The sequence below is a fragment of the Salmo trutta genome, chromosome 20 (genome assembly GCF_901001165.1).
Source record: "Salmo trutta chromosome 20, fSalTru1.1, whole genome shotgun sequence".
Lineage (NCBI taxonomy): Eukaryota > Metazoa > Chordata > Actinopteri > Salmoniformes > Salmonidae > Salmo > Salmo trutta.
In genome coordinates this window covers 449,577-477,224 of record NC_042976.1, presented here as the reverse complement: position 1 = coordinate 477,224, position 27,648 = coordinate 449,577, and the positions used below count along the sequence as shown (strand labels likewise).

The window sequence follows — 27,648 nt, the reverse complement described above, 5'->3', positions numbered from 1 at the left end:
TCCAGGACTGTGCCCAGACAATTGGAGCTTCTAATTTTAAAAATCCACCTTTCCAGAAACAAGTCTCTCACCGTTGCCGCTTGCTAAAGACCTCCCTCTGCCTCCACCTTTACCCTGGACACCATATGTGAATTGATTGCCCCCATCTATCTTCAGAGCTCGTGCTACTAGGTGACCTAAACTGGGACATGCTTAACACCCCGGCCGTCCTACAATCTAAGCTTGATGCCCTCAATCTCACACAAATTATCAATGAACCTACCAGGTATAACCCCAAATCTGTAAACACGGGCACACTCATAGATATCATCCTAACCAACCTTCCCTCCAAATACACCTCTGCTGTCTTCAACCAGGATCACTGCCTCATTGCCTGCGTCCGTAATGGGTCTGCGGTCAAACGACCACCCCTCAGCACTGTCAAACGCTCCCTAAAACACTTCTGCGAGCAGGCCTTTCTAATCGACCTGGCCCGGGTATCCTGGAAGGATATTTACCTCATTCCGTCAGTAGAGGATGCCTGGTTATTCTTTAAAAGTGCTTTCCTCACCATCTTAAATAAGCATGCCACATTCAAATAATTTAGAACCAGGAACAGATATAGTCCTTGGTTCTCTCCAGACCTAACTGCCCTTGACCAGCACAAAAACACCCTGTGGCGTTCTGCATTAGCATCGAATATCCCCCGCGATATGCAGCTTTTCAGGGAAGTCAGGAACCAATATACACAGGCAGTTAGAAAAGCTAAGGCTAGCTTTTTCAAGCAGAAATTTGCATCCTGTAGCACAAACTCAAAAAAGTTCTGGGACACTGTAAAGTCCATGGAGAATAAGAGCACCTCCTCCCAGCTGCCCACTGCACTGAGGATAGGGAACACTGTCACTACCGATAATCGAGAATTTCAATAAGCATTTTTCTACGGCTGGCCATGCTTGACACCTGGCTACCCCTACCCCGGCCAACAGCTCTGCACCCCCCACAGAAACTTGCCCAAGCCTCCCCCATTTCAGATAGCTGATGTTCTGAAAGAGCTGCAAAATCTGGACCCCTACAAATCAGCCGGGCTAGACAATCTGGACCCTCTCTTTCTAAAATGATCCGCTGCAATTGTTGCAACCCCTAATTACTAGCCTGTTCAACCTCTTTCGTATCGTCTGAGATCCCAAAAGATAGGAAAGTTGCCGCGGTTATCCCCCTCTTCAAAGGGGGAGACACTCTAGACCACTCTAGGTTTACGAGCTGGTCATGGGTGCACCTCAGCCACGCTGAAGGTCCTAAACGATATCATAACCACCAACGATAGGAGACGATGCTGTGCAGCTGTATTCATCGACCTGGCCAAGGCTTTCGACTCTGTCAATCACCACATTCTTATTGGTAGACTCAACAGCCTTGGTTTCTCAAATGACTGCCTCGCCTGGTTCACCAACTACTTCTCAGACAGAGTTCAGTGTGTCAAATCGGAGGGCCTGTTGTCCGGACCTCTGGCAGTCTCTATGGGGGTGCCACAGGGTTCAATTCTCAGGCCGACTCTTTTCTCTGTATACATCAATGATGTCGCTCTTGCTGTGGGTGATTCTCTGATCCACCTCTACGCAGACGACACCATTCTGTATACTTCTGGCCCTTCTTTGGACACTGTGTTTACTAACCTCCAGACGAGCTTCAATGCCATACAACTCTCCTTCCGTGTCCCCAACTGCTCTTAAATGCTAGTAAAACGAAATGCATACTCATCACCCGGTAGCTGCCTGTCCAGCATCACTACTCTGGACAGTTCTGACTTAGAATATGTGGACAACTACAAATACCTAGGTGTCTGGTTAGACTGGAAACTCTCCAGAGTCACATTAAGCATCTCCAATCCAAAATTAAATCTAGAATCGGCTTCCTATTTTCGCAACAAAGATTCCTTCACTCATGCTGCCAAACATACCCTCGTAAAACTGACTATCCTACCGATCCTTGACTTCGGCGATATCATTTACAAAATAGCCTCCAACACTCTACTCAGCAAATTGGATTCAGTCTATCACATTGCCATCCATTTTGTCACCAAAGCTCCAAATACTACTCACCACTGCGACCTGTATGCTCTCGTTGGCTGGCCCTCGCTTCATATTCGTCGCCAAACCCACTGGCTCCAGGTCATCTATAAGACTTTTCTCGGTAAAGGCCCGCCTTATCTCAGCTCACTGTTCACCTTAGCAGCACCCACTCGTAGCATGCATATCTCACTGGTCACCCCCAAAGCCAATTTCTCCTTTGGCCGCCTTTCCTTCCAGTTCTCTGCTGCCAATGACTGGAAGAACTACAAAAATCACTGAAGCTGGAGACTCATATCTCCCTCACTAACTTTAAGCACCAGCTGTCAGAGCAGCTCACAGATCACTGCACCTGTACATAGCCCATCTGTAAATATCCCATCCAACTACCTCATCCCCATACTGTTATTTATTTTATTTATTTTGCTCCTTTGCACCCCAGTATCTACCGGCACACTCATCTTCTGCACATCTATCACTCTGACACACATTTCGCCACTATGGCCTATTTATTGCCTTACCTCTCTTATCCTACCTCATTTGCACACACTGTATATAGACTTTTTCTGATGTATTATTGACTGCATGTTTGTTTATTCCATGTGTAACTATGTTGTTTGTGTCGTACTGCTTTGCTTTATCTTGGCCAGGTCGCAGTTGTAAATGAGACATTTTTCTCAACTGGCCTACATGGTTAAATAAAGGTGAAATAAATCTTCTTTTTTTTTAAAATGCTGAGCTGTAGTCAATGAACAGCCTGTTTGATGGTTTGTCAGAGGGCGTAGCAGAATTTCTTATAAGCGTCTGGGTTAGTGTCCTTCTCATTGAAAGCGGCAGATTTAGCTCAGTGCGGATGTTTCCTGTCATCCATGGCTTCTGGTTGGGATATGTACGTACGGTCACTGTGGGGATGACGTTGTCGATCCACTTATTAATAAAGCCGGTGACTGACGTGGTAAACGCCTCAATGCAATTGGATGAATCCCGGAATATATTCCAGTCTGTGCTACGAAACAGTCCTGTAGCTTAGCATCCGCCTCATCGGACCACTTCCGTATTTCGTGCGTCACTGGTACTTCCTGTTTTGAGTTTCTGCTTGTAAGCACGAATCAGGAAGATAGAGTCAGATTTGCCAAATGGAGGCTGAGAGAAAGCTTGGTGTCTCTGTGTGTGGAGTAAAGGTGATCTACGTTTTTTTTTTCGTTCTAGTTGCACAGAAATGAGGTAAAACAGAACATTCTTCCTGACAGGTCCACAACAATATACCATTGTCTTCTCTTTTAGAAACTGACAGTCCTTTTCCAGAAACAGCATAAATTACTGCTGAAGATGAAAACATCCTGCCAACACAGTAAATATTTGACAGTATGGGTAGGCTACAGTATTGCTGTGCGATAAGAGCCCGACATGGTTGCCTATTTAATCTCAGAGCCTTTACCAAGGCAGGAGCTAGAAAACCCAATGATCTATTGATCAACTAAATATTGAACAACAATTGGTTTTCTGCCTAATGCCAATAGTTCCACATTATAAAGGGCCTTATTAGCTTTCCATCCAATTGGCGACAGATTTTCATGCAAATATTCTAAAATCTGCATAAAGAAAATATGCGCATTTTCTCACCATTGGTGTTTCCATCAAACTTCCTGAAAAGAATCAGGAAGTGATAAGTGTACACAAAATGTACTTTTTAGCTTTAGTTTTCTCATGTACCCAATAAAAATCTAAAGGTCAATGTGTTTCCATTTTCAACTCTACCGATAGTTGTCACAAAACCCCCACAGACGTCAATTCAACGTCTAGTCCATGTTGGTTCAACGTAATTTCATTGAAATCACGTAGAAAAACAATGTTGATTCTACCAGTGTGCCCAGTGGGACTGTTTCGTAAAATAGTGAATGTAATAAATGTATCACTAGCCACTTTATATAATACCACTTTATATAATGTTTACATACCCTACATTACTCATCTCATATGTATATACTGTACTCTATAACATCTACTGCATCTTGCCTATGCCGTTCGGCCATCACTCATCCATATATTTATATGTACATATTCTTATTCATTCCTTTACACTTGTGTGTATTAGGTAGTTGTTGTGGAATTGTTAGATTACTTGTTAGATATTACTGCACTGTAGGAACTAGAAGCACAAGCATTTCGCTACACTCACATTAACACCTGCTAACCAGAGGCCCAAGTATGTGATAAATAAAATTTGATTTGATGGGCCTACTCAGGTCTTGGCACGTGCGCTGTAGTTAACAGTTTACAGTGCGGGTAGGCTACCTACATGAAGAACTGATTTCGGATAAGAGTGAGAATATTCTTATTTGTCAAATGGTTTGAAGGTAGGCCTTGAAATACATCCACAGGTACACCTCCTACTGACTCATGATGTCAATTAGCCTATCAGAAGCTTCTAAAGCCATGACATCATTTTCTGGAATTTTCCAAGCTGTTTAAAGGCACAGTCAACTTAGTGTATGTAAACTTCTGACCCACTAGAATTGTGATACAGTGAATTATAAGTGAAATAATCTGTCTGTAAACAATTGTTGGAATAATTACTTGTGTCATGCACAAAGTAGATGTCCTAACCGACTTGCCAAAACTATAGTTTGTTAACAAGAAATTTGTGGAGTGGATGAAAAACGAGTTTTAATGACTCCAACCTAAGTGTATGTAAACTTCCGACTTCAACTGTATGAGCTGGAAGTAGAAGCCTAGGTGGTGGTGTTCATTAGTTAACTCCAATTATGGGAGGTGTGGTAAATATATTTGAAAGATGGGCATTTATATGCGTGTATGTGTTTATGTGTTTATGTATTGTGTGTATGTACAGTAGCAGTCATAAATGTGGACACCTACTCATTCCAGGGTTTTCTTTATTTTTACTATTTTCTACATTGTAGAATAATGGTGAAGACATCAAAACTATTAAGTAACACATTCCACAAATTAACTTTTTAACAAGGCACACCTGTTAATTGAAATTAATTCCAGGTGACTACCTCATGAAGCTGGTTGAGAGAATGCCAAGAGTGTATAAAGCTGTCATCAATGCAAAGAGTGGCTACTTTGAAGAATCTCAAATATAAAATATATTTTGATTTGTTTTCCACTTTTTTGGTTACTACATGATTCCATATGTATTATTTCATAGTTTTGATGTCTTCACTATTATTCCACAATGTAGAAAATAGTCAAAATAAAGAAAAACTCTGGAATGAGTAGATGTGTCCAAACATTTGATTTCTGCTGTATTTATCTGTATATGTACACTACCATTCAAAAGTTTGGGGTCACTTAGAAATGTCCTTGTTTTTGAAAGAAAAGCACATTTTTTGTCCTTTTAAAATAACATCAAATTGATCAGAATTACAGTGTAGATATTGTTAATGTTGTAAATGACTATTGTAGCTGGAAACGGCAGATTTTTAATGGAACAGAGGCCCATTATCAGCAACCATCACTCCTGTGTTCCAATGGCACGTTGTGTTAGCTAATCCAAGTTTATCATTATAAAAGGTTAATTGATCATTAGAAAACCCTTTTGCAATTATGTTAGCACAGCTGAAAACTGTTCTGCTGATTAAAGAAGCAATACAACTGGCCATCTTTAGACTAGTTGAGTATCTGGAGCATCAGCATTTGTGGGTTTGATTACAGGCTCAAAATGGCCAGAAACAAAGACCTTTCTTCTGAAACTCGTCAGTCTATTCTTGTTCTGAGAAATTAAGGCTATTCCATGCGAGAAATTGCCAAGAGACTGAAGATCTCATACAACGCTGTGTACTACTCCCTTCACAGAACAGCGCAAACTGTCCCTAACCAGAATAGAAAGAGGAGTGGTGCACAACTGAGCAAGAGGACAAGCACATTAATGTCTAGTTTGAGAAACAGATGCCTCAAATCCTCAACTGACAGCTTCATGAAATAGTACCCACAAAACACCAGTCTCAACGTCAACAGTGAAGAGGCGACTCCGGGATGCTGGCCTTCTAGGCAGAGTTCCTCTGTCCAGTGTCTGTGTTCTTTTGCCCATCTTAATCTTTTATTATATTGGCCAGTCTGAGATATGGCTGTTTCTTTGCAACTCTGGCAGACAGTTACATTGGTGGAAGCTACAATCTATCTGTATTATTAAAGCTGATCTACCCCCCAAAAAATTATAAAAAGACGAGGGAGGTTTCCCATTGCCTCACAAAGAAGGGCACCTACTGGTAGATGGGTAGAAATGATCAATCAACTTGACAGTTACAAAAATAATAAAGAGAAAATGATTGTACAGTCCAGGTGTGCAAAGCTCTTAGACTTTCTCAGAAAGACTCACAGCTGTCATCCACGCCAAAGGTGGTGTTTTTAGCTATTCACTCAGGGGTGTGAATACTTATAAAAATGAGATTCATGCATTTTCATTTTCAATAAAAAACATGTTTTCACTTTTGTCATTAAAGGGTATTGTGTGTAGATGGGTGATACATTTAAACAAACAAAAAATGTTTTGAAGTCAGGCTGTAACAACAAAATCTGGAATAAGTCAAGGGGTGTGAATACCTTTTGGAAGCCACTGTATTTAATCTGTAGCCTAATAAACAGCATCCTGAGTCGTAGTGGGAGGACCACACACCATATCACGTGACTACAAGTTTACTTCAATATGGTGCTGTTTATTATATACATTTTTGCACATTAAGGTGTTTCCACCGCCATTTCTCCTATAATTAATTGTACAGACACAAAAAGATCCCGCCATGCCGAACGAACAAATTATCTGTCGGCGTTTATAGAATGATTCCGAAGCGTCCTGTTTCCATCACAGCTGTCGTGATTTGTTTTCATACGGTATGTCCCCGAAACATTTATTTACATGAGACTAAAAACACCACGAAATCAGATCCAAGTCATGATCATTTGAGAAATCTCTTCCAAATTATTCCCACGCATATCGATGGATATTTGTGATCCTCTGTTTCTTCCAAGGTCCTGCCTTTTCTAGGGAGTTTTTCCTAGCCATCGTGCTTCTACACCTGCATTGCTTGCTGTTTGAGGTTTCTGGCTGGCTTTCTGTATAGCACTTTGTGACAACTGCTGAGGTAAAAAGGGCATTTATAAATAAATTATATTGATATACAAATGTAAGCCAAGTTTGAAATTATTATGTTTTGGTCAAATATTATATCCGTTTAGGCTTCTTGCGGTCAATTTGCAGTCTACAAATTTATTTGTAAGCATGTTTGGGCCCCTGACCGTCCGCTCAACAAAAAATCGTCCGGTGGCTGAATCTAGTTGATGATCTCTGCCCTATGGTAAGGGTTTCAGCCTTGAGTCTGTCTGTCTGTCTCGTCCCCTAGTTTCCATTCTCCGCCCTTCCAAGGCATGAGTTGGTTGCATAGTAATAAAATAACCCTATGGGCCCAGTTCACAAGTAGTGCACTGCATAGGGAATAGGGTGCCATTTGGGACGCACAGTGGTACTTCCTGTCTCTGTCTGCTGTGACCCTGCCTCCCTGCCTGTTTTCAACCTCTGACCTCACAGACACGTCCTCGGCGTCAGAAGACGAGGGTTCACTGCGTCGTGCGGGCCGGATGGTGTCCTCCACGCCGTACCAGAACCACCCGGCGCCGAACGTAGAACACTGGTTTAACAGAGTCATCCAGGGCTCCTCCACCTCCTCCTCTGCATCCTCCACCTCATCCCATCCTGGAGGGAGGGGCCACGCTACCACTGCCGTGCTGGCTGACCTCATGGCATACACCCAGATAGGTAAAACACCTTTACCTAACCACACCCAGATAGGTAAAACACCTATACCTAACCACACCCAGATAGGTAAAACACCTTTACCTAACCACACCCAGATAGGTAAAACACCTTTACCTAACCACACCCAGATAGGTAAAACATCTTTACCTAACCACACCCAGATAGGTAAAACACCTTTACCTAACCACACCCAGATAGGTAAAACACCTTTACCTAACCACACCCAGATAGGTAAAACATCTTTACCTAACCACACCCAGATAGGTAAAACACCTTTACCTAACCACACCCAGATAGGTAAAACACCTTTACCTAACCACACCCAGATAGGTAAAACACCTTTACCTAACCACATCCAGATAGGTAAAACACCTTTACCTAGCCACACCCAGATAGGTAAAACACCTTTACCTAACTACACCCAGATAGGTAAAACACCTATACCTAACCACACCCAGATAGGTAAAACACCTTTACCTAACCACATCCAGATAGGTAAAACACCTTTACCTAACCACACTCAGATAGGTAAAACACCTTTACCTAACCACACCCAGATAGGTAAAACACCTATACCTAACCACACCTAACCACACCCAGATAGGTAAAACACCTTTACCTAACCGCACCCAGATAGGTAAAACACCTTTACGTAACCATACCCAGATACCTCATTCATTCTGACTCAGTCCTTTTAGGCTTGTTCACCACACAGCAAGGCCCTAAAACCCTGAGGTCATCCAACTACTGTAGATGCAGTGCATTCGGAAAGTATTCAGACTTCAGACTTTTTCCACATTTTGTAATATAACAGCCTTATTCTAAAATGGATTAAATAGTTATCTCCCTCATCAATCTACACACAATAGCCCATAATGACATCACAATACCCCATAATGACATCACAATAGCCCATAATGACATCACAAACGCCCATAATGACATCACAAACGCCCATAATGACATCACAATAGCCCATAATGACATCACAATAGCCCATAATGACATCACAATACCCCATAATGACAAAGCGAAAACTGTTTTTTAGAACAGAAATACCTTATTTACATAAGTATTCAGACCCTTTGCTATGAGACATGAAATTGAGCTCAGGTGCATCCTGTTTCCATTCATCATCCTTGAGATGTTTCTACAACTTGATTGGAGTCCATCTGTGGTAAATTCAATTGATTGAACATGATTGGGAAAGGCACATACCTGTCTATATCAGGTCCCACAGTTGACAGTGCATGTCAGAGCAAAAACCAAGCCAAGAGGTTGAAGGAATTGTCCTTAGAGCTCTGACACAGGATTGTATCAAGGCACAGATCTGGGGAAGGGTACCAAAACATTTCTGCAGCATTGAAGGTCCCCAAGAACACAGTGGCCTCCATTTCGTTAAAAAGGAAAATGCTATCGCAAACTCTTCAATAAGGAATTGAGACCAAAAGCTCAAGAGAAGTTTCAAGTGTTTAATACCAAGGATACAGTCAGCTGAGTGAATACATTTAGAAAGATCACAACACATTGTATACTCTTCCCTTGTAGGCATCACCTCCCCAGCTATACATTTTATGACCCCAATGAGTTTCCCTCCTTTCCCCCGTGGAATGTCCATGGTCCTCTCTTCGTTTATCCAGATGTCAGAATCACACCCCGAACATCTTCTGTCCTGGGCCTGACCCTCCTCTCTGATCCTAGGCCCCGAACATCTTCTGTCCTGGGCCTGACCCTCCTCTCTGATCCTAGGCAACATCCTCTTCTCTGATTTAGGCCAACCTTTCTAAACAAGCATACACACAGTTTCATGTCCTAAACTCCATTAATACTCACAGTAATCATTCACTAAACAGGATACAGTTTCATGTCCTAAACTCCATTAATATTCACAGTAATCATTCACTAAACAGGATACAGTTTCATGTCCTAAACTCCATTAATATTCACAGTAATCATTCACTAAACAGGATACAAACAAATTACAGTTTAACTTGAAACATTTTCCATTTGAACAGAATCCATCAGTCCCCCCCATTAAACCATAAACTCTTCTTATTGTTTATATCACTAAACAATCATTTAACTGCCGGCTGTAGACTTTCTTCTTCTTTGGTTTTCTCCAGACCTGAGTGTGACAGACTTAATAGAGAAAATACTAGAAAACACAAAAAAACATTACATTAAAACAATCCAATTTTTTGACTGATTATCATGAGCATCTATGTAGACATGTTTATAAACCTTATCATGAGCACCTATGTAGATATGTTTATAAACCTTATCATGAGCACCTATGTAGATATGTTTATAAACCTTATCATGAGCACCTATGTAGACATGTTTATAAACCTTATCATGAGCACCTATGTAGACATGTTTATAAACCTTATCACGAGCATCTATGTAGACATGTTTATAAACCTTATCATGAGCATCTATGTAGACATGTTTATAAACCTTATCATGAGCACCTATGTAGATATGTTTATAAACCTTATCATGAGCACCTATGTAGATATGTTTATAAACCTTATCATGAGCACCTATGTAGACATGTTTATAAACCTTATCATGAGCACCTATGTAGACATGTTTATAAACCTTATCACGAGCATCTATGTAGATATGTTTATAAACTAAATGTCTGATCACAGCTTGAGGAACCCGACCGACACAATCTCCTGCTCCCCCTGAACACTATTCCCACTGATATGCTTTTCTGCTAAGGTCCACAAGAAGTAGGGCTCTAAATGTCCCCATTATGCTTTTCCTCAGTCTTCCATCAAGGGCTACAGGATCACAAGATGTTGTTCACGAGATGTTTTTCAGCCAAGTCCTCCTCACTGTGTCTACCTCCTAAAGCTACCCTAAAGATGCCAGCCGCAGCCTGAATCAATTTCAGGTGACCTACTCCCCCTGTATCTAGAGGAGGGCCAAGGTGACCTAGTCCCCCTGTATCTAGAGGAGAGCCAAGGTGACCTAGTCCTCCTGTATCTAGAGGAGGGCCAAGGTTACCTAGTCCTCCTGTATCTAGAGGAGAGCCGAGGTGACCTAGTCCTCCTGTATCTAGAGGAGAAGGTGACCTAGTCCTGTATCTAGAGGAGGGCCGAGGTGACCTAGTCCTCCTGTATCTAGAGGAGAGCCAAGGTGACCTAGTCCCCCTGTATCTAGAGGAGAGCCAAGGTGACCTAGTCCTCCTGTATCTAGAGGAGGGCCAAGGTTACCTAGTCCCCCTGTATCTAGAGGAGAGCCGAGGTGACCTAGTCCTCCTGTATCTAGATGAGAGCCAAGGTGACCTAGTCCTGAATCTATAGGAGAGCCAAGGTGACCTAGTCCTGTATCTAGAGGAGGGCCAAGGTGACCTAGTCCTGTATCTAGAGGAGAGCCAAGGTGACCTAGTCCTCCTGTATCTAGAGGAGAGCCAAGGTGACCTAGTCCTCCTGTATCTAGAGGAGGTCCAAGGTGACCTAGTCCTGTATCTAGAGGAGGGCCGAGGGGACCTAGTCCTCCTGTATCTAGAGGAGAGCCGAGGTGACCTAGTCCTCCTGTATCTAGAGGAGGGCCAAGGTGACCTAGTCCTGTATCTAGAGGAGAGCCAAGGTGACCTAGTCCTGTATCTAGAGGAGAGCCAAGGTGACCTAGTCCTGTATCTAGAGGAGAGCCAAGGTGACCTAGTCCTGTATCTCGAGGAGAGCCAAGGTGACCTAGTCCTGTATCTAGAGGAGAGCCAAGGTGACCTAGTCCTGTATCTAGAGGAGAGCCAAGGTGACCTAGTCCTGTATCTAGAGGAGAGCCAAGGTGACCTAGTCCTGTATCTAGAGGAGAGCCAAGGTGACCTAGTCCCCCTGTATCTAGAGGAGAGCCAAGGTGACCTAGTCCCCCTGTATCTAGAGGAGAGCCAAGGTGACCTAGTCCTGTATCTAGAGGAGGGCCAAGGTGACATAGTCCTGTATCTCGAGGAGAGCCAAGGTGACCTAGTCCTGTATCTAGAGGAGAGCCAAGGTGACCTAGTCCTGTATCTAGAGGAGAGCCAAGGTGACCTAGTCCTGTATCTAGAGGAGAGCCAAGGTGACCTAGTCCTGTATCTAGAGGAGAGCCAAGGTGACCTAGTCCTCCTGTATCTAGAGGAGAGCCAGGTGACCTAGTCCTGTATCTAGAGGAGAGCCAAGGTGACCTAGTCCTCTTGTATCTAGAGGAGAGCCAAGGTGACCTAGTCCTCCTGTATCTAGAGGAGAGCAAGGTGACCTAGTCCTCCTGTATCTAGAGGAGGGCCAAGGTGACCTAGTCCTCCTGTATCTAGAGGAGAGCCAAGGTGACCTAGTCCTCCTGTATCTAGAGGAGAGCCAGGTGACCTAGTCCTGTATCTAGAGGAGAACCAAGGTGACCTAGTCCTCCTGTATCTAGAGGAGGGCCAAGGTGACCTACTCCTCCTGTATCTAGAGGAGAGCCAAGGTGACCTAATCCTCCTGTATCTAGAGGAGAGCCAAGGTGACCTAGTCCTGTATCTAGAGGAGAGCCGAGGTGACCTAGTCCTGTTTCTAGAGGAGAGCCAAGGTGACCTAGTCCTGTATCTAGAGGAGAGCCAAGGTGACCTAGTCCTCCTGTATCTAGAGGAGAGCCAAGGTGACCTAGTCCTGTATCTAGAGGAGAGCCAAGGTGACCTAGTCCTCCTGTATCTAGAGGAGAGCCAAGGTGACCTAGTCCTGTATCTAGAGGAGGGCCAAGGTGACCTAGTCCTGTATCTAGCGGAGAGCCAAGGTGACCTACTCCTCCTGTATCTAGAGGAGAGCCAAGGTGACCTAGTCCTGTATCTAGAGGAGAGCCGAGGTGACCTAGTCCTGTATCTAGAGGAGGGCCAAGGTGACCTAGTCCTCCTGTATCTAGAGGAGAGCCAAGGTGACCTAGTCCTGTATCTAGAGGAGAGCCGAGGTGACCTAGTCCTGTATCTAGAGGAGGGCCAAGGTGACCTAGTCCCCCTGTATCTAGAGGAGAGCCAAGGCGACCTAGTCCTGTATCTAGAGGAGAGCCAAGGCGACCTATTCCTGTATCCAGAGGAGAGCCGAGGTGACCTACTTGGAACAGAATGGTTCCTGTATCTTCTCTGTCAGCTGAGCAGAGAACAACTTCACCACATATTAGTGCCAGTGGTCCTGAATAGAAAGAGGGATGGAGAGAGAGAAATGGTTTCAGGCCATTCTCTTTTATTGTAACTACACAGACTCTGACAGAGGAGAAGTTATCACATCTGTATTTCAATCAGATTGTATACTGCTAGATACTGCTAGAGGTTTACAATGTTGGCTTTTATTTGGTTCAGAGCCTGACCTCTCTTGGGTCCCCCTCCTCAATCACTGGCCTCTTCCCCAGTGAGGGTCTTCCCCTCTCTGTTGTCACCCTTCCTCTCCCTGTCTTCTGCCACGTTGTTAGGCTGTATATCGTTGTTTCTTCTGTAGTGAAACACATCTGTCCAGTTTGACAGCCGTGTTGTTAGGATACATAGCTACTGGTGAGCGACCAATATAATTTCAGTTGTTCACGTATTGCACTATGTCCACATCCTTCTGGGTGAGCTGAATGATGACAACAGGGATTGGTTGCTAGGTTCGACCTCCAGCCAATGTGTTCCTGAGCTTGTTGGCAGGACCAGAACATAAACAGCCTACTAGCTTCCCAATTCATTTACCAGAACATAAATAGCCTACTAGCTTCCCAATTCATTTACCAGAACATAAATAGCCTACTAGCTTCCCAATTCATTTACCAGAACATAAATAGCCTACTAGCTTCCCAATTCATTTACCAGAACATAAATAGCCTACTAGCTTCCCAATTCATTTACCAGAACATAAATAGCCTACTAGCTTCCCAATTCATTTACCAGAACATAAATAGCCTACTAGCTTCCCAATTCATTTACAGAACATAAATAGTCTACTAGCTTCCCAATTCATTTACCAGAACATAAATAGCCTACTAGCTTCCCAATTCATTTACCAGAACATAAATAACCTACTCGCTTCCCAATTCATTTACCAGAACATAAATAGCCTACTAGCTTCCCAATTCATTTACCAGAACATAAATAGCCTACTAGCTTCCCAATTCATTTACCAGAACATAAATAGCCTACTAGCTTCCCAATTCATTTACCAGAACATAAATAGCCTACTAGCTTCCCAATTCATTTACCAGAATATAAATAGCCTACTAGCTTCCCAATTCATTTACCAGAACATAAATAGCCTACTAGCTTCCCAATTCATTTACCAGAACATAAATAGCCTACTCGCTTCCCAATTCATTTAATAAATGACTTTAGTGGGATAATCAATTCGATCTGATAACAGTGGGTAAAATCACCAATGTCTCTATTGATAGTCCTACCTACTCTATTAAAATACTTGAATCTGACCGTATTTCTCCAATGCCAAACTAGTGTGTCTTGTTTACAACAAAACTGTTGCTGTTTGCAAATAATTCAATATGAGATGTCAAGGGTAGGGTAGCCTAGGGGTTAGAGGAGGTAGGTAGCCTAGTGGTTAGAGCGTTAGACTAGTAACCGAAAGATTGCAAGTTCGAAACCCCGAGCTGACAAGGTACAAATCTGTCGTTCTGCCCCTGAACAAGGCAGTTAACCCACTGTTCCCCGGTAGGCCGTCATTGAAAATAAGAATTTGTTCTTAACTGACTTGCCTAGTTAAATAAAGGTCAAATAAAATAAATTATGAATCCATGCATGGTACGTTCAGATTTTCCACCACAGACATGAGAACTGAATCCGACGCGGGATGGAGGTAGGCTTATTTAAGGAGTGTATGGTGACAGTATTTGTAGGAAACGGCTGTATGTTGCAGAGGTCGACCTCTAACGACTGTATGTTGCCAGAGGTCGACCTCTAACGGCTGTATGTTGCCAGAGGTCGACCTCTAACGGCTGTATGTTGCAGAGGTCGACCTCTAACGGCTGTATGGTGCAGAGGTCGACCTCTAACGGCTGTATGTTGCAGAGGTCGACCTCTAACGGCTGTATGTTGCCAGAGGTCGACCTCTAACGGCTGTATGTTGCAGAGGTCGACCTCTAACGGCTGTATGTTGCAGAGGTCGACCTCTAACGGCTGTATGGTGCAGAGGTCGACCTCTAACGGCTGTATGTTGCAGAGGTCGACCTCTAACGGCTGTATGTTGCCAGAGGTCAACCTCTAACGGCTGTATGGTGCAGAGGTCGACCTCTAATATATTGATAACCTAATTGTCAAACAGTTAAGACTACGTCTTATTTCTTAGCGCTCGTCTTAGCGCTCGTCTTAGCGCTCGTCTTAGTGAATTAGCCTACTCAACTTTCAGCACACGGAGCATTCCAGAAATAGTGATCCACACACGAGTGGTGACTGCATCTCAACTCATATTTCTTCTAATTTATCCAGTTATATTCCATTCTCTTGTTTTTATCATGGACATATTCCCACCAATATTGTAATTAAGTTTTCACGTGTGTTTTGCACGTTTTATCAAGCTGTTGAGGCATGCTGCTATTTATGCCAAATCATTTGCCAGCTGAGCGCTGTAGGTAGTCTCTCCTTCTCCGTGGCCGACGTGAGTAAAACATTTAAACATGTTAACCCTCACAAGGCTGCCGGCCCAGACGGCATCCCTAGCCGCGTCCTCAGAGCATGCACAGACCAGCTAGCTGAAGTGTTTATGGACATATTCAATCCATCCTTATCCCAGTCTGCGGTTCCCACATGCTTCAAGAGGGCCACCATTGTTCCTGTTCCCAAGAAAGCTAAGGTAACTGAGCTAAATGACTATCGCCCTGTAGCGCTCACTTCCATCATCATGAAGTGCTTTGAGAGACTAGTCAAGGACCATATCACCTCCACCCTACCTGACACCCTAGACCCACTTCAATTTGCTTACCGATGCAATCACCATCACACTGCACACTGCCCTATCCCATCTGGACAAGAGGAATACCAATGGAAGAATGCTGTTCATTGACTATAGCTCAGCATTCAACACCATAGTACCATCCAAGCTCATCATCAAGCTGGAGGCCCTGGGTCTCAACCCCGCCCTGTGCAACTGGACCTGGACTTTCTGACGGGCCGCCCCCAGGTGGTGAGGCTAGGAAACAACATCTCCACCCCGCTGATCCTCAACACTGGGGCACCACAAGGGTGCGTTCTCAGCCCTCTCCTGTACTCCCTGTTCACCCATGACTGCGTGGCCATGCACGCCTCCAAATCAATCATCAAGTTTGAAGACGACATAACAGTGGTAGGCTTGATTACCAACAACGACGAGACTGCCTACATGGAGGAGGTGAGGGCCTGGGGAGTGTGGTGTCAGGAAAATAACCTCACACTCAACGTCAACAAAACAAAGGAGATGATCGTGGACTTCAGGAAACAGCATAGGGAGCATCCCCCTATCCACATCGATGAGACAGTAGAGGAGAAGGTGGAAAGCTTCAAGTTCCTTGGTGTACATATGACAGACAAACTGAAATTGTCCAGCCACACAGACAGTGTGGTGAAGGCGCAACAGCGCCTCTTCAACCTCAGGAGGCTGAAGAAATTTGGCTTGTCACCAAAAACACTCAGAAACTTTTAGATGCACAACATAGAGCATCCTGTCGGGCTGTATCACCGCCTGGTACGGCAGCTGCTCCGCCCATAACCGGAAGGCTCTCCAGAGGGTAGTGAGGTCTGTACAACGCATCACCGGGGGCAAACTACCTGCCCTCCAGGACACCTACACCACCCGATGTCACAGGAAGGCCAAAAAGATCATCAAGGACAACAACCACCCGAGCCACTGCCTGTTCACCCTGCTATCATCCAGAAGGCGAGGTCAGTACAGGTGCATCAAAGCTGGGACCGAGAGACTGAAAAACAGCTTCTATCTCAAGGCCATCAGACTGTTAAACAGCCATCACTAGCATTGAGTGGCTGTTGCCAACATACTGACTTAATAAACAATGCCACTTTATATAATGTTTACATACCCTACATTACTCATCTCATATGTATATACTGTACTCTATAACATCTACTGCATCTTGCCGATGCCGTTCGGCCATCACTCATTCATATATTTATATGTACATATTCTTATTCATTCCTTTACACTTGTGTGTATTAGGTAGTTGTTGTGGAATTGTTAGATTACTTGTTAGATATTACTGCACTGTAGGAACTAGAAGCACAAGCATTTCACTACACTCACATTAACATCTGCTAACCATGTGTATGTGACCAGTAAAATTTCATTTGATGAAATACCCATATAAATAGCTTTTTGTGTTTATTTTCACCCATTAAAAACACTCTTATATCTGTCAAGGTTGGAACGGTTGCTGTTCAAATACAATAAATCCGTTTTTATTCTGAACTGAAATAGACTGATTGATCACATCACACAGATGTAGCCCAGAAAACACACACAGTCCTAATGAGAGGTCTGTGGCTGGTTGACGTTTTCAACAAGCATGTCTATTCTGGGTTTAGGTTTTGGCAGTGCAACCCTGAGGTCATGCTCAGCATGAAGTCTGTTTCTGTACTTGTTTTTTTTAAGTACGCCAGAGTTGAGAACCCTGACTCACATAGGTAATGTGATGCCAAACTGGATCAGGACATCGACTGCTTGCTCAGTCAGACAGGAGACCGCTTCCTGCCGTAGATGAGCTACCCAGAACTGTAGGAGTGTGTTTGCCTTCAAAAGCATCTTGCTTCAATCTGTTTATTCCATAATAAAAATGATTACTCGTATTTTAACAGCAACAGTTCCAACCTAGACTTGTTTTCAACAGTAATTTCTACAGTAAGATGTACAGTAGGTCTGATCATTTCTACAGTAAGATGTACAGTAGGCCTGATCATTTCTACAGTAAGATGTACAGTAGGCCTGATCATTTCTACAGTAAGATGTACAGTAGGCCTGATCATTTCTACAGTGAGATGTACAGTAGGCCTGATCATTTCTACAGTGAGATGTACAGTAGGCCTGATCATTTCTACAGTGAGATGTACAGTAGGCCTGATCATTTCTAGAGTAAGATGTACAGTAGGCCTGATCATTTCTACAGTAAGATGTACAGTAGGCCTGAATTTCTTTCATCTGTACTGTTACTGGGGGTTGCACAATCAGCTAGCTTGCTTTGGCTAATGTTAGTTGCACAGCTAATAGCTAGTTAGCTAGCTAGCTTGCTTTGGCTAATGTTAGTTACACAGCTAATCGCTAGTTAGCTAGCTAGCTTGCTTTGGCTAATGTTAGTTACACAGCTAATCGCTAGTTAGCTAGCTAGCTTGCTTTGGCTAATGTTAGTTACACAGCTAATAGCTAGTTAGCTAGCTAGCTTGCTTTGGCTAATGTTAGTTACACAGCTAATAGCTAGTTAGCTAGCTAAGGGGATTGTTTGAAAGAAACATCGACTACTATGAGCGATGGTACTCCATTATTGCTGCTTACAGTATCATCATCACCTGTTATGAAATGACGACGATGCTTTGCTAGCTGACTTACTCTGACTTACTCGTTTCCTGAAAGAAGTTCCTGGGTTTACCGTCATGGTGTGGATGTTTGGTCAGGACTTGTCGTTTTAATTTGTTCGTTTTGAGAGACTGATTACTAAGCACTTTTATCAATCAATCAATCAAATGTATTTATAAAGCCCTTCTTACATCAGCTGATATCACAAAGTGCTGTACAGAAACCCAGCCTAAAACCCCAAACAGCAAGGTAGGGTTTCCTAGCCTAGTTGGCTAGGAAAAACTCCCTAGAAAGGCCAGAACCTAAGAAGAAACCTAGAGAGGAACCAGGCTTTGAGGGGTGGCCAGTCCTCTTCTGGCTGTGCCGGGTGGAGATTATAACAGAACATGGCCAAGATGTTCAAATGTTCATAAATGACCAGCATGGTCAAATAATAATAATCACAGGGGTTGTCGAGGGTGCAACAGGTCAGCACCTCAGGAGTAAATGTCAGTTGGCTTTTCATAGCATCTCTACCGCTCCTGCTGTCTCTAGAGAGTTGAAAACAGCAGGTCTGGGACAGGTAGCACGTCCGGTGAATAGGTCAGGGTTCCAGCAGGTCTGGGACAGCAGGTCTGGGACAGGTAGCACGTCCGGTGAATAGGTCAGGGTTCCAGCAGGTCAGGGTTCCAGCAGGTCTGGGACAGGTAGCACGTCCGGTGAATAGGTCAGGGTTCCAGCAGGTCAGGGTTCCAGCAGGTCTGGGACAAGTAGCACGTCCGGTGAACAGGTCAGGGTTCCAGCAGGTCTGGGACAGCAGGTCTGGGACAGGTAGCACGTCCGGTGAACAGGTCTGGGACAGCAGGTCTGGGACAGCAGGTCTGGGACAGGTGGCACGTCCGGTGAACAGGTCAGGGTTCCATAGCCGCAGGCAGAACAGTTGAACAGTTCCCTGCAAAAAACACATTGTGGGCTCTCCTCGTTAATTCTCAAAGTTTGTATGAAACCAAGAGAGAAACTGATCGCTGTATGAGCTCAGTCAGAACTTGTGGCTAGCATGAGTCCATTTGATGACAGCTGTGAGTGATGGCGAGTGGGAATGACGAGTCAGTGGCTGACAGCGCATCTGCATCTGCTGCTGAACAGCAGAGAGCGCAGTTGCGGTTGGCCAAATAATTTCCAGTAATGATTGAAATAATTACCCATTTACTCAGACATGTCGTGACCCACCATTAACAGGTCCGCGACCCATACTTTAAGAAAGGCTGATCTAAGGAAATGCCAAGTAATTTAGTCTCCTCAACTTGTTCAACAGATTCAGCAGAGGTCTAGAACTTAAAGATTGATTTGTACCAAATGCAATGCTCTTAGTTTTAGAGATGTTCAGTTTTAGAGATGGCTACCCATTCCAAAACAGACTGCAACTCTTTCAGGGTTTCAGTGACTTCATTAGCTGTGGTTGCTGATGCGTATATGGTTGAATCATCAGCATACATGGACACACAGGCTTTGTTTAATGTCAGTGGCAGGTCATTGGTAAAAATAGAAAAGAGTAGAGGGCCTAGAGAACTGCCCTGCGGTACACCACACTTTACATGTTTGACATTAGAGAAGATAAAATTGAAGAAAACCCTATTTTATTAGATATCTCTCAATCCACGATATGGCAGAGGTTGAAGAGCCATAACACATGCGTTTTCTCAACAACCATTTATTTTCAATCATATCAAAGGCTGCACTGAAATCTAACAGTACAGCTCCCACAATCTTATTATTATCAATTTCTTTCAACCAATCATCAGTCATTTGTGTCAGTGCAGTACATGTTGAGTGCCCTTCTCTATAAGCATGCTGAAAGTCTGTTGGTAATTTGTTTACAGAGAAATAGCATTGTATTTTGTCCAACCACATTTTTTCCAACAGTTTGCTAAGAGCTGGCAGCAAGCTGATAGGTCTGCTGTTAGAACCAGTAAAGGCAGCTTTACCACTCTCTTAGCGGAATGACGTTGGCTTCCCTCCAGGTCTGAGGACAAAGTCTTCCCTCTAGGCTCAGATTAAAGATATGACAGATAGGAGTGGCTATAGAGTCAGCTACCATCCTCAGTAGCTTTCCATCTAAGTTGTCAATGCCAGGAGGTTTGTCATTATTGATCGATAAGAATCATTTGTACACCTCTCCCACACTAACTTTACAAAATTCTAACTTACAATGCTTTTCTTTCATTAGTTCTTTTTTTATGCATAAGTACGATGACTCGCTGTTTGTTATTGGCATTTCCTGCCTAAAGCTGCCCACTTCGCCAATGAGGTAATCCTTAAAATAAATGGCCAGATATGACCATCGAGTCTAGAACACTGGCTTCAGTTAATCCTGTTCCATCTAGTCTAGAACACTGGCTTCAGTTAATCCTGTTCCATCTAGTCTAGAACACTGGCTTCAGTTAATCCTGTTCCATCTAGTCTAGAACACTGGCTTCAGTTAATCCTGTTCCATCTAGTCTAGAACACTGGCTTCAGTTAATCCTGTTCCATCTAGTTTAGAACACTGGCTTCAGTTAATCCTGTTCCATCTAGTCTAGAACACTGGCTTCAGTTAATCCTGTTCCATCGAGTCTAGAACACTGGCTTCAGTTAATCCTGTTCCATCGAGTCTAGAACACTGGCTTCAGTTAATCCTGTTCCATCTAGTCTAGAACACTGGCTTCAGTTAATCCTGTTCCATCTAGTCTAGAACACTGGCTTCAGTTAATCCTGTTCCATCGAGTCTAGAACACTGGCTTCAGTTAATCCTGTTCCATCGAGTCTAGAACACTGGCTTCAGTTAATCCTGTTCCATCGAGTCTAGAACACTGGCTTCAGTTAATCCTGTTCCATCTAGTCTAGAACACTGGCTTCAGTTAATCCTCTTCCATCTAGTCTAGAACACTGGCTTCAGTTAATCCTGTTCCATCTAGTCTAGAACACTGGCTTCAGTTATTGCCGTTTTTCACCATGAAGACATTAGATGCCAGCTATCAACACTCAATAATACCCTTGAGAGAAATGATAGATTTGACTGTGAAGTTGTAAATATTAAGTTCTCAGCTTGGCCTGTCAGGTCTATAGTGTTTAGGAGCGAATTAAGGTGTTGAATGATTGAACGTAATCCCATAATAGGCCTTATAATGAAATCACCTCAAGGTGTTTGACCCTAACTAGCCACAGCAGCCTTTGACTTCTGACCTTCACACAGATAACCACTCCGCCCCCCCAGACGTGACCGGCCTATCGGAACACTCGCTGCATGCGGACAGAGACAGACCCCCGGTGGCGTCGGTGAAGGTGGTCCCCAGGGGATATAACCACTCCAGCGTCATGGAAACCGCCGATGGTGAGTCCCACTGTCACCCCGGGTAGCCATGGCAACGTCTCAGTCAATGAGAGCTCAGTAAAAGACCTATCTATCTGACTCTGATGGCCTGCTGTCTATCTGACTCTGATGGCCTGCTATCTATCTGACTCTGATGGCCTGCTATCTATCTGACTCTGATGGCCTGCTATCTATCTGACTCTGATGGCCTGCTATCTATCTGACTCTGATGGCCTGCTATCTATCTGACTCTGATGGCCTGTTATCTATCTGACTCTGATGGCCTGCTATCTATCTGACTCTGATGGCCTGCTATCTATCTGACTCTGATGGCCTGCTGTCTATCTGACTCTGATGGCCTGCTATCTATCTGACTCTGATGGCCTGCTGTCTATCTGACTCTGATGGCCTGCTGTCTATCTGACTCTGATGGCCTGCTGTCTATCTGACTCTGATGGCCTGCTGTCTATCTGACTCTGATGGCCTGCTATCTATCTGACAGCAGATCCATATCACCACAGCAGATCCATATCACCACAGCAGATCCATATCACCACAGCAGATCCATATCACCACAGCAGATCTATATCACCACAGCAGATCCATATCACCACAGCAGATCCATATCACCACAGCAGATCCATATCACCACAGCAGATCCATATCACCACAGCACACGACAGCAGATCCATATCACCACAGCAGATCCATATCACCACAGCACACCACAGCAGATCCATATCACCATAGCAGATCCATATCACCACAGCAGATCCATATCACCACAGCAGATCTATATCACCACAGCAGATCCATATCACCACAGCAGATCCATATCACCATAGCAGATCCATATCACCACAGCAGATCCATATCACCACAGCAGATCCATATCACCACAGCAGATCTATATCACCACAGCAGATCCATATCACCACAGCACACCACAGCAGATCCATATCACCACAGCAGATCCACAGCACACGACAGCAGATCCATATCACCACAGCAGATCCATATCACCACAGCAGATCCATATCACCACAGCAGATCCATATTACCACAGCAGATCCATATCACCACAGCAGATCCATATCACCACAGCAGATCCATAACACCACAGCAGATCCACTTCACCACAGCAGATCCACAACACCACAGCAGATCCATATCACCACAGCAGATCCATATCACCACAGCAGATCCATATCATATCACCACAGCAGATCCATGTCACCACAGCAGATCCATATCACCACAGCAGATCCATATCACCACAGCAGATCCATAACACCACAGCAGATCCATAACACCACAGCAGATTGTTACGAACCGGCTCAGAGTTCGCAACAAAAGGGAGACAACGTGGAGACAAGGAGTATCAAAAATATATATTTATTCGATACCATAACTAGCACAACCAAAAACAAAGTGTCTGCGTGGAGAGAGTCTCCCCAATGACTGTGGAAGAGTTGTCTTTATCCTGGGACACACCCGAGCCCAGGTGTTTCCCATCTAGCTGACGACCCTTCCAACTCCGCCCACTGGCATCCTAATGAGGAACAAGAGCAAAGAGAGAAAATACAGCAGACAGAGTGGGAGGGTCGTCACAAGATCCATATCATATCAACACAGCAGATCCATATCACCACAGCAGCATTAATGGATTTATTCATATTCACATGTGTAACATGTCTCTCCTTCAGACCATAAGTACGAAGGTGACAGAGCCGTCGGAGGTATTTTACTGGAGGTATTTTATAAATGAGCTATTACCCAGCTCTCTGTCTGGTGTCTGTGTACCCTGTTATACCAGCTCTCTGTCTGGTGTCTGGGTGCCCTGTTATACCAGCTCTCTGTCTGGTGTCTGTGTACCCTGTTATACCAGCTCTCTGTCTGGTGTCTGTGTACCCTGTTATACCAGCTTTCTGTCTGGTGTCTGGGTGCCCTGTTATACCAGCTCTCTGTCTGGTGTCTGTGTACCCTGTTATACCAGCTCTCTGTCTGGTGTCTGGGTGCCCTGTTATACCAGCTCTCTGTCTGGTGTCTGTGTACCCTGTTATACCAGCTCTCTGTCTGGTGTCTGTGTACCCTGTTATACCAGCTTTCTGTCTGGTGTCTGGTGCCCTGTTATACCAGCTTTCTGTCTGGTGTCTGGGTGCCCTGTTATACCAGCTCTCTGTCTGGTGTCTGTGTACCCTGTTATACCAGCTCTCTGTCTGGTGTCTGGGTGCCCTGTTATACCAGCTCTCTGTCTGGTGTCTGGGTGCCCTGTTATACCAGCTCTCTGTCTGGTGTCTGTGTACCCTGTTATACCAGCTTTCTGTCTGGTGTCTGGTGCCCTGTTATACCAGCTCTCTGTCTGGTGTCTGTGTACCCTGTTATACCAGCTCTCTGTCTGGTGTCTGGGTGCCCTGTTATACCAGCTCTCTGTCTGGTGTCTGTGTACCCTGTTATAGTTTTGTCCGAATTTTGACTCTATCGATACCAGGTTCAGTATCAAAATACTCAATACCATCCCTGTAGTCAATAGCTAAACGATACCACAGCGTATTAGCCAACGTTACAGAATGCTAAGCCCAGCTACAGCTGTTGAGTCATTGGATATCTTCTGAGTTCAATGTCGTCATTACATTTGACAGTTTTTGTACTTTTTTCAGATACAGACATGTATTATTTAATTATACTTTGGTAAAAACAATCTAAATACATAATAAGATAATGGTAATAATTTATTTGAATGGTTAATCTCTTGGTAAATCAAGATGTAGCCTTTTCCACAATACAGGTGAATGTATATTTAATAGTAGTGTGTGTATACATTGAGTTATTGATGTTTTAGCTGGTTTCATGGGGCTACAGATGACAAACAATCGGTTTCCCTTCCATGTAGAAAGACGTATTTTATTGTACTGATCAGCAACATGGAAGGATCAATGTCTTAAAGAAGTGCAGTCTGCTGATGTATAGCTCATCGTTATGATGGCCATCTGCCACCCAGAGGAGGTTTGGCCATCTGCCACCCAGAGGACATTTGGCCATCTGCCACCCAGAGGACGTTTGGCCATCTGCCACCCAGAGGAGGTTTGGCCATCTGCCACCCAGAGGAGGTTTGGCCATCTGCCACCCAGAGGAGGTTTGGCCATCTGCCACCCAGAGGAGGTTTGGCCATCTGCCACCCAGAGGAGGTTTGGCCATCTGCCACCCAGAGGAGGTTTGGCCATCTGCCACCCAGAGGAGGTTTGGCCATCTGCCACCCACAGGACGTTTGGCCATCTGCCACCCAGAGGACGTTTGGCCATCTGCCACCCAGAGGACGTTTGGCTATGCTCTGTGATGGCCATCTGCCACCCAGAGGACGTTTGGCTGTGCTCTGTGATGGCCATCTGCCACCCAGAGGACGTTTGGTTATGCTCTGTGATGGCCATCTGCCACCCAGAGGACGTTTGGCTATGCTCTGTGATGGCCATCTGCCACCCAGAGGACGTTTGGTTATGCTCTGTGATGGCCATCTGCCACCCAGAGGACGTTTGGCTATGCTCTGTGATGGCCATCTGCCACCCAGAGGATGTTTGGTTATGCTCTGTGATGGCCATCTGCCACCCAGAGGACGTTTGGCTATCTGCCACCCAGAGGACGTTTGGCCATCTGCCACCCAGAGGACGTTTGGCTATGCTCTGTGATGGCCATCTGCCATCCAGAGGACGTTTGGTTATGCTCTGTGATGGCCATCTGCCACCCAGAGGACGTTGGACAGGTGTTTGGCTATGCTCTGTGATGGCCATCTGCCACCCAGAAGACATTGGACAGGTGTTTGGCTATGCTCTGTGAGGACGTTGGACAGGTGTTTGCCATTGGTCCGAGGAGGTTAAATTAACATGCTATGTATAGAAGGATACATGTTCAGCATGTTCTAGAAGGTTTAGGTGGACTAGCAGTAGTTGAGTGTGTCTTTAATCATGATTTAGTATTAATGACAGGCCTCGATCTGATCGCGGACGTGTTGTATTGATCACCATGTTGCTGCTGTTATAGTAGAGCTGCTTTAATGATACGTGTTTTATTGAAGAGAGAGCTTCGTGAAGCTATGTGGGTAAACATCACATTACCTTTTCTGTGGTGTTTTTTTAATTGGTCTGTGTTGACGTCTGACCCCGGTGTGCCCAGTGCTGCTCTGAGCTGCTTGATGAGGAAATGAGAAGTGTCTGGAGATGAAGGTCTGGGGCCAGGGACTAGAATGGTCTGGAGATGAAGGTCTGGGGCCAGGGACTAGAATGGTCTGGAGATGAAGGTCTGGGGCCAGGGACTAGAATGGTCTGGAGATGAAGGTCTGGGGCCAGGGACTAGAATGGTCTGGTGATGAAGGTCTGGGGCCAGGGACTAGAATGGTCTGGTGATGAAGGTCTGGGGCCAGGGACTAGAATGGTCTGGAGATGAAGGTCTGGGGCCAGGGACTAGAATGGTCTGGTGATGAAGGTCTGGGGCCAGGGACTAGAATGGTCTGGAGATGAAGGTCTGGGGCCAGGGACTAGAATGGTCTGGTGATGAAGGTCTGGGGCCAGGGACTAGAATGGTCTGGTGATGAAGGTCTGGGGCCAGGGACTAGAATGGTCTGGAGATGAAGGTCTGGGGCTAGGGACTAGAATGGTCTGGTGACGAAGGTCTGGGGCTAGGGACTAGAATGGTCTGGTGATGAAGGTCTGGGGCCAGGGACTAGAATGGTCTGGAGATGAAGGTCTGGGGCCAGGGACTAGAATGGTCTGGTGATGAAGGTCTGGGGCCAGGGACTAGAATGGTCTGGAGATGAAGGTCTGGGGCCAGGGACTAGAATGGTCTGGAGATGAAGGTCTGGGGCCAGGGACTAGAATGGTCTGGAGATGAAGGTCTGGGGCCAGGGACTAGAATGGTCTGGAGATGAAGGTCTGGGGCCAGGGACTAGAATGGTCTGGAGACCATATATTATGTTAATATATTAACATTGCCAAACCAAGTGAAGTAGATAATAAAACAATAAAAATTAACAGTAAATATTACACTCAGAAGTTTCAAAACAATAAACACATTACAAATGTCCTATTATGTCTATTAACAGTGTTGTAATGATGTGCAAATGGTTAAAGTACAAAAAGGAAAATAAATAAACCTAAATATGGGTTGTATTTACAATGGTGTTTGTTCTTCACTGGTTGCCCTTTTCTTGTGGCAACAGGTCACATATCTTGCTGCTGTGATGGCACACTGTGGTATTTCACCCAGTAGATATGGGAGTTTATCAAAATTGGGTTTGTTTTCTAATTCTTTGTGGGTCTGTATAATCTGGGGGAAATATTTGTCTCTAATATGGTCATACATTTGGCAGGAGGTTAGGAAGTGCAGCTCAGTTACCACCTCATTTTGTGGGCAGTGTTGCACATAGCCTGTCTTCTCTTGAGAGACAGGTCTGCCTACGGCGGCCTTTCTCAATAGCAAGGCAATGCTCACTGAGTCTGTACATAGTCAAAGCTTTCCTTAATCAATGTTTTGGTTGGGTCTAATTGTGTTGCTGTCCTGGGGCTCTGTGGGGTCTGTTTGTGTTTGTGAACAGAGCCCCAGGACCAGCTTGCTTAGGGGACTCTTCTCCAGGTTCATCTCTGTAGGTGATGACTTTGTTATGGAAGGTTTGGGAATCTCTTCCTTTTAGGTGGTTGTAGAATTTAACAGCTCTTTTCTGGATTTTGATAATTAGTGGGTATTGGCCTAATTCTGCTCTGCATTATTTGGTGTTCTACATTGTACACAGAGGATATTTTTGGAGATTTCTGCATGCAGTAACAATTTGGTGTTTGTCCCATTTTGTGAATTCTTGGTTGGTGAGTGGACCCCAGACCTCACAACCATGAAGGGCAATGGATTCATAACGGATTCAAGTATTTTTAGCCAGATCCTAATTGGTATGTTGAATTTTATGTTCCTTTTGTTGGCATAGAAGGCCCTTCTTGCCTTGTCTCTCAGATCGTTCACAGCTTTGTG

The 27,648-nt window shown here is 44.6% G+C and overlaps 1 protein-coding gene across 2 annotated transcripts in view; it reads left to right on the top strand.

The window, feature by feature from the left end:
• Positions 1 to 27,648, top strand: part of dip2a (disco-interacting protein 2 homolog A) — a 289,945-nt gene that overhangs the window by 168,190 nt on the left and 94,107 nt on the right. For both annotated transcript variants that reach the window (XM_029701943.1, XM_029701944.1), the window contains exons 5-6: positions 7,594 to 7,821; positions 21,523 to 21,660. In XM_029701943.1, the coding sequence (XP_029557803.1) occupies positions 7,594 to 7,821; positions 21,523 to 21,660 (366 nt within the window). The remainder of the gene's footprint in view (positions 1 to 7,593; positions 7,822 to 21,522; positions 21,661 to 27,648) is intronic.